The 12118-nt window shown below is 40.9% G+C and overlaps 1 protein-coding gene across 1 annotated transcript in view; it reads left to right on the plus strand.

Moving 5' to 3' along the window:
- The window catches only part of ube3d (ubiquitin protein ligase E3D), a 22035-nt gene extending 13491 nt beyond the window's left edge, over positions 1–8544 (plus strand). The window contains exons 9-10 of the mRNA XM_020634682.3: positions 202–340; positions 7985–8544. Coding sequence (XP_020490338.2) covers positions 202–340; positions 7985–8005 — 160 coding nt within the window. The 3' untranslated portion in view covers positions 8006–8544. The remainder of the gene's footprint in view (positions 1–201; positions 341–7984) is intronic.
- Positions 8545–12118: the final 3574 nt, after the last annotated feature.

A 12118-nucleotide genomic window follows, 5' to 3' on the forward strand; every position in this document is an offset into this window, starting at 1 on the left:
GATTCCATATTCACACACTCCCCATCCATCTACTTTACTGTATGTTTGGTTATCTAGTTAAATTTACAACTTCCTTACTTAAAAATTCAGGCTGAAAGCTTCAACGTATGATATACAGCAGCTATTTTAGGTTTACTGGTTATACAACGCTGTGGCAGTGAATATAAATCAGCCCTGCTTTACTCTGTGTGTGTTTTTCAGGATTGTTTCTAGTTGGGAGGTCAATGCCATAGGACATCCTGTGGTGCTGCCGCTGACTGTGTGCGAGGAGCTGCTGCAAGTGATAGACGACAGCAACTCTTCTCTTGCTGCCTCGATGCGTTGCATGAGGTCTTACAAGGTAAGAGCAAAGCACTGTGCTGTAATGTGCAACAGATGATGACTAAGGCATGCCGGTGATTGATGTTAAAAGTCTAAAAAGCTATATGAGCAACCAAGCAGGAACTCTTTTAGCTGACAGCAATCACTAATGTCACTTACTCTGATGTACAGCATCTTGTTTTTCTATTATTCAGTAGTGCTTGACAGATTTTTAACCCCGCCTTAATTAATTTCAGGATTGCAAGCTTTTCTGTTAACAGCTTCGCTTTAGGGTTAATGAGGGTCAAATTTAGGATTTACTTTTCTCCGCCTTATTCCAGCTTCCATACACCTATGATAGTGCAAAATATGTATATATAGCCAAGTTGCCAGGGGAAACCCTTTGACTAGAAAATAGGAGATGTTCCCTTTGCTGACAACTCCATTCTCTTAACTGTTTAAAACAAAGTTACAGGGCAATTAGCACCATTATCCCCCACTTAGTGCTCTGAAAGTTAGGGAAGTGACTACTTCTACTTAAACAAGTCTTTGTCTCTGCTACGGAAATAAGAGAGTTTGAATCGTTTCCGGCAAGGAAGTCTTTGAAAGGTAAATCTGCAGTTGTACTAATGGTTAGGGTGAAACCTTAAAGTCTTGGAGTGTTTCTCAGCTCAAAGAAGGAAGACTTTCTCGCAATGAAAAAATACAATGAACCAGATATTCTTTTGTGAAAGGTTGTATTTTAGGATGACATCAGTATCTTATTAAGTATTCAGTCTTGAAATAAAACCGGTTTCCATGGTTGTTACAGGTAGATAAATCATCTTTTGTTCTCAAGTGGAAGAAGAGAAGTTGAGGAAATTTTTTTTTTAAATTTTTTTAACTGAAGCCTTTACACACTTCAATGTTGTTCTGTTTTTTGATAGTAATCATTCTTTGATCGGGTAAAATGGAGTCACTATCGATGGATTAGAAATATTTAGTCCTTTTTTAAACCACAACAGTCAAAGTATATCATTGCAAATGACTTTACTACCTGCAGCAGTACACAGAGCCGAGGTTTTGTTTATATTAAGCAAACGACATAAGTCCAGAGGGTTCACATCACAGGTCAGGTGATAAAATAAAACAAAGTAAAGAGAAACTAACACATAACTTTGTTTCTGTGTTCAAGAAACAAAGGGGGTCGGGGGATTTCCTGAGGTAGTAGCGGCCGTCGCATCAGAGTCCGTAACACAACATTATAATGAGAATATTTGTCTTTATATCAATGCTCTGTGTAATCCAATGAAATGACAACATCCACAAAAGAGAGGAGAACAACATACTGACGAACAGAAAACAGAATGCAGCAGGTTCATTAGAGCACAGAGATCGTAGTGGTCGCGTGCAGACACTTTAGGCAGTCACGGTATATAAACGTCATTCTCTTTCTATTGGCTCGAGGTGAAATCTCCAGAGTATATGCTGCAGTGTTCAGACATCAGCTCACTCTGATTTTCTGCAGATAAAATACTAGAGGTCTGGAGGAGAAACTCCGGGTAAAGACCGTGTGAAAAATGTGGCTGTTTGCGTTCACACATAGCCTAAAGAACCTCCGGGTAGACAAATCTCCAGAGTTTTTCAGGACATTTCCGTATGTGTGAAAAGGGTTTTAGTTAGGGACTGTGTACAAAAGAGTGCCCGAGCAGTTGGTGGTGATATGCCTTGCTCAAGGGCACCTCAGCAGTGCTCAGGGGGACAAGCAACAGAATCTGACACTTTGATGATTGTTTTTCTGCTTTTGTATCAGTGCTACATGCACATGTATGCATTATGTATGCATACATAATGACGCAGTTTCACTACTTGCACAAAGATCGCATCAGTCACCCAACCAACACACTATATAAATGTCAACCCCTTTGTAGGGAATTTTCCTAAACATTTATAAACAGTGTGAAATATTCAGCCCTTGGAGCATGCATTATTTTGGAGTGTTGTGCATGTGTGAAAACAGCTATACATTTTATTTATTATAAACATGTTTGTATGTTAACAAGGAAAAAGTTAAGCACTCAAATTACAGCCTGGTCTTACATTTGTTTATCATAATCAACACACTGAACACATAATGAATAATGAAGAATAGAACGGCTATTTCTACAGCCTAAGAGCAATGCTGCTGCAATCTCAAAGTCTTCTTCATGTTCTTTCAACGGGTTATAATCTTTCTCCTAGCAATGCTTAAGCCTCTGTTCTTTGGCATGATTTAGTACAGTATATGTTGCCAACTTAAACAAAACTCCCAAATTTTACACCTTTTTACACGAGTCATCAAATGCATTTTCCACCAGTTAAGGCATCTTAAACATCCTAGTTTACGTCATTGGCTAAACCTAATCGAAGCTTCATGCTACAGTTACCATTTCTGCCTGCAAAAACAGTTAACTGCTGTCAGATAGATGTTGTTAAAAAACATCAACTTTCTAGTGGGTGATGGTTTGGTAAAGCTGCCTCCCTAATTATTTTAAACTGTAAATCTGCTGTGAGCTTTCCCCTAAATCTAAATTAATTTGTTCATGATACGAATGCTATTGTGCAGATAAATACTACTTTAAGGGCTCTTCTCATTCCAAGATTACATCATGAAGGTTAGACACAAATCCAGCCAATATGGTAAATGGTAAATGGACTTGATCTTATAAAGTGCTTTTCTAGTCTTCTGACTACTCAAAGTGCTTTTACACCACATGTCACACCCACCCATTCACACCCTTTCATACACTGATGGTAGTGATCTCTATGTAGTATCATCCATCAGAGTAACTAATCCCATTCATACACCACCACTGAAGCAGCGGGAGCAATTCAGGGTTAAGTGTCTTGCCCAAGGACACATCGGACATGTTGCCCAGCTGGGGATCGAACCCTCGACCTTCCGGTTGAGAGGCGACGACTATGTCATGGTGGGCTTTACTATCTGTGTTGTGGTGGAAGTGGTTAATTTATGGTTAAATTTCTTTTTTTTTAACATGTTTAATCAAAAAGTTCTGAATCAATTATTTGAAATAGAAAATGTAGAGCAATAATAAATGCCCGAGCTCACACACACAGGTCCTGTCTGTCTACTTACAAAAGGCTGAAGAGGGAGCTGCTGAAAGCTATGTTATAACACCAAACCATGAACCATGAGCACATTTTGTAATGGCAGCAACTACAATATGTAAAAGGTACTTAGTCATTTCACTGACCACACCTGAGTAATGGCCTTTAAAATAATCTGTGAACTAAGAATTACACATTTTCACAAAGCTGCTGGTAAAATTAAAGAGGACATATTATCCCTCTTCTCCACCTTTTCAAACAGTCCCCTGTGGTCTAAATGAAACATCTGTGCTGTGCTTTGGTCAAAATATAACATGAATCAAGCACCAGAGGAGGTTTGTGACCCTGTATAAACCAGCTCTCTCAGAACACCCCCCCCCCCCCCCCCCCCCCCCCGAGTTTTCCAGGTAGACATCACTCCTCTGTAGCAAGAATAAAAATGGCAGACCTGCGAAAAAAATGTGTTCTAGGCTCGGGATGGAGTCCATAGGTGGAGATACCAGGGGAGGGGAGGGGATTTTTTTTAACCAGAATCCCACTGTGACATCACAAGGAGAGCACATTTAAAACAGAGCATTTTTCTCTGTGTTGTAAGACTTATGCAGATCACAAACAATGGACTGGGATGGGTTTAATTTTGACATTTTGTGGGTCAGTAGACACTCAGGTTACCCAAATATATGTTCAATACACTGTGAAAGTGGATTTTCCATAATATGTCCCCTTTAAAGTTTGCAGTCTTGAAATGAAATAAAAACTGAATTATGTAGTGAGTGCCTATATCTGGTTTGGTAATTGGGTGTCTGAACATCTGACTACACGTGTAAGCAACAGGCTGTTTTTCACAGCAGACATTTTGACTTGTAGCAGGCATAAATGAGGTGTTACCAATGACATCAGTTTAGATGTCTTTGTAACTAACCTTCACAATACGCCTTTTTCTCACAGGACATTTTGACTTGTCACAGAAGAAAAGGCGCAGGTGTAAATAATGAGATTAATGGCGGCTGATTTCCATGTAGCTTCTTCAAAGTAAGGACCCTGGTACTGGGAATGCTGGCTCACAGTCACACTGTCATGTTAGTTATGCCTGTGCTTATGACAAGTTTAATGTGTGCTGCAAAAATGAAACGCATTCACCAGCACCCTGGAACTGGTTTAGCAAAAGTTGCATTCCCAACAAGCAGTATATTACAGTTAAGCCTGTTACGCTTTAGAGCAGGTTTTCTTTTCTGGTTCCCAAAGAGCTCCCGGATGTCGTACCTTTTTTTTTGGTCACCCATGTGTTGAGGTTCTTATGTCTGTTGATCGCTTCATGTTCTGTGTGACAAAAGACTCAGTGCACAAACCCTCAATTTAGTAAAATCCCATTGATATCCATAGCATCTAAAGGCATCAAATTCTCGGAAGATGAGGGCGCACGTAGCCTAGTGGTCAGCTCGTGATCCCTGTGTAAAGAGGCTGTAGTCCTCCATGCGGACGACCCTGGTTCAGTCCACCTTCCTGCCTCTAAATAAAGAAATACAAATCCCAAAAAGAAACCTTGAAAAATTACTATAAAGATTCTGAAAATGTTGGAACTCTCTCTGTCAACCATCTGAGGCGGAGGCACTTTTCCTGGTGTACTGTATGATATGTCATATTACCTACTAACAATATACAGTACAGGGCATCTGTATGTTTACAGACTTACCCACATTTAAGTGTACTGACTGTGAAGGAGACCCGAACAGAGAGGTTAGCTATGGGAATATGATAACATGAAATATAGTCCTTTATTGTTGTTAATCACACCTTTGTTTTTTCTCTCTGATAACTGCGTATCTGTTGCTAAGAATGGGTGTCAAAAAAAAGTTCTGCATTGTCATCCTGCAGGCTGCAGCATAAAGGACCTTCAGGCTGGAAGTGTATTTTAAAAACAAAGTATCCTCACTAAGTTCTACATTAAATATGTAACCAAAGTGGGTCATATTCATCACATTCAAGGTGAATCCCACCCACTCTTGATGCTCTTTCTTTTAATCAACCAGAGGTACAAGTAGAAACCTCAGAAGCCCAACCGCTCTGTAATAGCCATTACTCCAAGTTTGTGTGTGTGTGTGTGTGTTTGGGGTGGGTGTGGTGGGGGGGGGCTTCTCTGAGGTCTCTATGCATGTCGTGTTTTTTCTGTAATTTTAGCCTTCTGAGTAGATCAAAGCGATAACCCTGCCAGTTATTATGCTGCATGTGGAATGTCTGCTCGTTCCCCGCCCTCTGTCCCTAGGCCTGCCAGTGTAACGGGGTGTAAAGTAGCTCCCAGTGTCACTCAAGAGCAGAGCAACAGACAACACCTTCCTCCTCCCCCCTACCTCATTAATCTACTCCTCATTCCCACAGAGACAGCATGTAGGTTCAACAGAAAGTGATCCAAAAAGGTTTTACAATAAAGGACCGAGTGATGCATCGATCATACATCACCTCAGCTTTTCTGCGGTACTCTCAGCTTCCCAACAGGAACAGCTCAGGGGTTTACAATCACATATCAGTTTAGTAACATGTTCATGTTACCTTAGTCCAGTGATTCCTGAAGTGGGCTGCATGGCTCCTGGGGGGAGGGCCGAGGTCATGAGAGACAGGGGGGGGTGTAGCTAGGCAAAATAAAAAAACAATGCACACCTTTTCGCACTGCCAGCAAATCATGGCACATTTACCGAGAGGACTTCCAGTTCAACATTAGGCGAACAATGAATCCAGCAAACGTCACAACTGCTAAAACAAAGACAAGAAAAATAGGATGAGTCACATCTTGCCCTCGGCCTCGACTGTACAATAGTGGCTTAAGAAGAGAGCCACACTCCTTCCTTTAGCCACATCCTACCTGTGTGAGAGACAGCAAAAATACACATCAAAGCTGCAAATGAATTAAGGCAGTCGCACAGCTGCACCCCTTTGAGATATGTAGCACAAAACAAGCCCACACAAGTCATCAAATAAATTCATCTTATTTTGAGGGAGCTTTTCATCTTCAGAGTGAGGTTAAAAAAACTGTTGAAAGCAATGACTGTTGTTACACCTGAAGTATTTGGAAGTTTTTTTTTTTGTCACACACTGAGGTTACTTTTCTGTACTTTTTGCACACAATGTTTGAGATCAAATTAAAAAATATAGGAATTTGTTAGACTGGAAGTGACTTGGTGTTTATGTGTCAAAGTGTATGCTGAGGGGGGGAGGTCTTAAATACTTTCATCTGCCAAAGGAGGGCCCGGCAGAATAAATAAATACAATTAATCTGAGATCTTTTTTGTTGTTTGTGGCTTTTCAAAGAGTAACCCGTTGAGTAAGAGAAAGTAGTCAATCTTATCATGTTCTTTCAGAGAAGCTCTCATCCAGCTGCACATTTCATCTTGTACATATACTTTACTTTCTGTACAGTGAAGCACCACTTGCTGCCCAAAATTGGCAAAGCTGATATTTTAGTTTCAAACCCACAAATGAACAGCCAGAAGATTCATTTGCACTAATTTTGCAATATTACCGTAGTTTCTTTTCTTAGATGTGAACATTCATAGATTCTTTAATATGGTTGAATGATCTCTATCAGGTTATTGTTTTTTTGTCCTGGAAATAAAGCTGCTATTTTATCTCATTACTTCCAGCAAAGCAGTTAACTAATGAAAACAAAAGTAATCAAATAAAACCTACACGGTGCCAACAAATGAGATTAGCTTTTATTTTATTTTTCTTATCTTTAAATGCGCTGGCTGGTTATTTTGGCATGGAAATATAATGCTATAGAGAAATGATCAAACTCAAAACAAATGATTCAGGAGCTTTAATTTAAAATCTCATGCTGTTAATTTATATATATTCACTCTATTTAGCCATAGCTCCATTTTTAGCCATTGTGTGGCTCCACAGAAGGAGCTGTGGGTTGTGCCTGGCGAACTATTCAAGACAAAGGAGCACAATACTCCCTTTCTCTGGCTTCATTTTCCCACCTTCAACGTAGCAAAACCAGCTAATTGCTTGCCATCTTCTCTCCTTCATCTATTCTCCCATCCTTTCCTGAGATAAGGGGTAGTGTTAGCAGCAGCTCACGTCTAGTTCACGTTTGTTATCATTTGTATGAATTACAATTGATGCACTTGAGTGGCGAGCAGACATTGGCATGGGGATGTAGAAGACGGGGCCTTGAGTGAGGCAAATGCCCTCATCCATCATCCCAATATAGAGCTCTCAGTGGAGCGCAACCCAATGTCTGCAGCCGGCAAACACCCAGGAATAGCAGATGGAGGAGGAGAGGGAAAGAGAGAGAGAGGATTGGGCTCAGCCGATTGGTTTTCTGTGCTCTCTGTTTCTGTATGTGTTTTTGATGTTGAATTAAATCTCCACCACCTGTGGTTCTTTTTGTTCTTTGATGGCAGTAATTGCAGAAAATATGTTTCTGCGCTGATCAGCAGACAGCAGAGATCCAAAAGCATCTGTGCTTTTGGGAACAAAAAGAGCAGAAACAGATAAAAATAGATCAAGTTAACTGTTGGCTTTTTACAAAAACTTTATTTGCATGCATCTGCTGAATTTGACCTTTTCCTTAACTCTCTTGCATTTTGTTTTTTAGGTTGCATATCTGAGCCTGTGAGATCAGAAGTGAGCTGCCAGGAGGACAGGACTCCACTCGTCACTCTTCAAGAAAACCGTGGACAGCCCTGCGAGGAAAAGTCTGTGAGCGTGTCGCTGTGCTACAAGTGTACAAGATGCCTGTTCTTGTTTATTCACATCTGGCACAGACTTCCAGTAAGCGTAAAAATGGAAATGATTGTGGAGCGAAGGCACCAATTGACAAACAGCTTATTAAGTCTAATGTTGTTGAGGTTACTTCTGTCATCACTGCAGGTCAGGTTGCTGCTCGTCTTCTTGAAGTTAACACGTCCATTCACATGCAAAAGTGGAAAAAGAATCAGAGCATCAAAACTGTCCTTTTATACAATTTCATTAAAGTTTAATGTTGTCCTGAATGGTAATCATTGTAAAGGAAATGTTTAAACTATTTAAAAGTGCACTCAAAAAAAAAGTGTGTACCTTCATTCCCAATATGTGCTCTTTATTTGTTTTTGCTGAACTTTTTTTTGTACCTTTCTTTTGCAAAAAACAGATTAAAGTGTGGTATCTTTGGAGGCATCACTCTTACCCTTTTTTTTTTCTGTCTGCTGGAGAGCACGGCTTGTTATGTGGGACATTGTTCTTGAGCTGGCTCTTGATGAAAGCTTATTGAAGAGGGCACTTCAGCCCCGGGGTACAGCAGTGCATCCTCCACTTGAGTGTACTGTAATTACAGCGTGCGTGCGTGCGTGCGTGCGTGCGTGCGTCTTATGTAACATGCTTGGTAGTGAGGATCAGTTTAAAAATGTATGGTTTAAACTTCACCTTCTAAAAGTGTACCATCACATGTGCTGGCCAAGTACTTCATACAGTATGTCAAAGCACTTTCTAAAGCACATTAACTGTGTGGCTCTATGGGCTCTGGGGTTGGTAGAGTCAGTGCACCACTTTGGCTCAGACTGAAATATCTCAAAAATAGCTGAGTGTACAGCCATGATGTTTCATGTAGAGATTTAGGCTTCCCATTTGTGATGACTCTTATTGACTTTTTTCTATAGGGGGGACAGTGAACTTCACATTTTTTACTTCTGACTCAAATGGCTTTGAAACCAACTGACAAAATGTCCTAAAATTGCGACGGACATTCATGGTCCTCAGAGGTGATCCATTTAAGTGATCCCCAAGACATTTCCACTTGTGCCACCTTTTGTTTTTAAAGCTTTCACTTATTTATAGACATCTGTTTATCTACAAAGTAACATTAACATAATAATAATAATAACATGTACCTTCTGTTTTAAGTAATTATCTTAATTTTCCTCATTTACAGCTATGAAGATATTGGTGTTTTTAAAATCTCTTCATAACTATTATAGATTGCCTTGCAGTTTTGTTCACAGATTCATGTCTGTGGCGGTCATCCAGGTCAAGGTAGATTTGAAGGCTTCTTCAGTTCTGAACTAACCGGTGGGACGGGGCTAGAAATGTAAGACCTCTGTGGACCCACAGAGCTTAAATCGGAGGAAAGGGTGAAACTTCTTCAAGATCTTCCACCAGTCCAGTTGCCTTTGGATCAAGCATTGAATTCACAGATTCATGTTCCCCTTGAGATGAATTTTGATAACTTTGGTGCTCCATTGACTTTAACTTTAAAGACATTTGGTCATTAACATAAAGAAAAAAAGGAGAAGAAACTTTTATTTGTGCTATTAGTACTTTTAGCGCTATTAGAAATTCTTAGTATGCTAACGTGCTGAACTAAGATGTGGCAAATGTTTATTGAACTTTTGTGAGGAAACGTAAGCACACTAACAGTAGCATTAAGATGTACACTATAAAGTCTGAGCTTTTACCATTAGACTGTTTGGTTTGAATATAGATAAGATAGACAAAAGTATGAATTTCAACAGCCTAGTATTTTATTTAAATGTTTTAAAGACATTTTATGATGTGATCAGTGTGACATTTTAATTTAGGGCTATTACTATAAATGAACATGAAACCATTTTGACGGTATTGGAGAAGATGGAAATGACATTTTACATGTTGAACATGCGTCCACATCCTGTGGACATGCACTAATGGAGAGATGTCAGGGTGAGGGGGCTGCCCACAGCATGCGCACTGAGCTGGTCGGGGGGGGGGGGGTGTTTGTGCTTTGCGGGCGGCTGTGGCTCAGTTGGTAGAGTCGTCGCCTCTCAATCGGAAGGTCAAGGGTTCGATCTCCAGCTGAGCAACATGTCCGATGTGTTCTTGGGCAAGACACTTAACCCTGAATTGCTCCCGCTGCTTCAGTGGTGGTGTATGAATGGGATTAGTTACCTCTGATGGATGATACTACATACAGATCACTACCATCAGTGTGTGAAAGTGTAGGTGTGACATGCAGTGTAAAAGCGCTTTGAGTAGTCGGAAGACTAGAAAAGCGCTATATAAGCTCAAGTCCATTTATCATTTACCTCGAAGGTGGTCAGGAAGGGAACTGGCACCTCTCCAGCTACCAGACCAATTTCCAGACATGGACCAACCCTTCAGTTCCTTGACTGAGCTACTGCTGCCCTGCAAAAACTGCCTGCAGAGCTCAGTCCGTTGCATATAACCACCTGTGAGTGATTACGGCTGGAGCCCATGATGCCCACACCTCTACTTCACGGCTCCATAGGTTATCTCAGCAATGCAGCATAATACCTTCCTACATGTCTATTTGTACAGGCTTCTTGGTAGAGGAGTGGGGACTATTTCTTTTCATCATTCTGACTTCATGCCTGGGGGCGTAATGGGAGCCAACAAGAGACAAACAAATGAATGAGAAGTGGGTGATCAGCTGGCTGGAGTGTTAGATGAGGCTGAATGCTTTGGTGAACAGGTGGTGTTTGAGGAGGTTTTTAAAGATGACCAGTGATGCAGCAGTGCAGATTTCGGCAGGGAGAGAGTTCTGGGGGGGGGGGGGCTGAGGCACTGAAGGCTCTGTCACCTGTCACCAAAAGATTGCAGTTTGGTGTGGGGGGTGGAGAGCAGGCCTGTGGTTGAGGACCGCAGCTGTCGGGACAGGGTGTAGGGATGGAGGAGGATGCAGAACCGTCAAGGGGTTCTCAATTTCCTTTCTGCCCTTTCTCCACAAGTGCAAATGAAGTAGGCTCTAAGTAACCCATTTGTTTCAAGCCAGCTGAGCAGAAGAAGTCGCCAAGCGTAACTGTTTCTGCCATTTGAGCACACTGACAGGCACAGTCAACCAGAAGCCTGGAGGAGTCTGAACAAAGGTCTTCTCCATTCCCAGCCTGAGTAATTACTCCACCATGACTGCATGACAGTCTCTTGTTGCTCTTCTTTTACATGTTTGCAGCAGGTAAAAAGGAAGGGGGGGGGGGGGGGGGTGATGGTATCCAACTGAGGCCACTTTGAATGCAATGGGCCTTAACTCTTGTGCATTGTGAGGTTTCATTATTATGAACTACAGTGCTGTATCTTTGGACAGACTTATCTTTCATCATAATAAAATGAATCACCCTGATCCGGCTGCATTCATCTTTACTTGAATAATTATCTAAAAATAGACAAATCCACTTACAAACAAATGTTGACGGCCACTCCTTTTTCTGAATAATTGAATGCAACAGCAAGGACCAATCCCGAAGATCTTGCAGATAACCACAGAAAAAATGAAAGATTAGCTTTAGAAATGTCGAATTTGAACGGTATTAACAAAACATTTAGAAACATACATACTTATAAGAAAACTAATACCTTGCCACCGAGCTTGTTGCTACATAAGGCAATAATAGGCTCATTGGTGAGCAAAAATGCCCATAATGACAAACATTCTGTATGTTTACTATCTTAGATTGGAGTATAAGCAAGTTATTGTGCTTATTTGCACTGAATAAAAAGTACAGCTGAGGCTGAACAACTGTTAGAAGTTTAGCAGGTATTCAGACATGATGGATTGGAAAAACCAAAATGTGGACCTGATACTGTAATTGTGACAGCTCAGCTCAGTTCAGTTCAGGCTAAATGGCACACAGTTGTCAAGCCATTTCACTAGGTGGCACTTGGGGAAAAAAAGAGGGTCATCGGAACCAATAAGTTTCATCGTCTGGATACCAAGAATAAGTGTTTTAAATTTCATGTCAGTCCATTCAATCGTTGTTGAGCT

Source organism: Labrus bergylta, chromosome 8 (assembly GCF_963930695.1).
Source record: "Labrus bergylta chromosome 8, fLabBer1.1, whole genome shotgun sequence".
Classification (NCBI taxonomy): domain Eukaryota; kingdom Metazoa; phylum Chordata; class Actinopteri; order Labriformes; family Labridae; genus Labrus; species Labrus bergylta.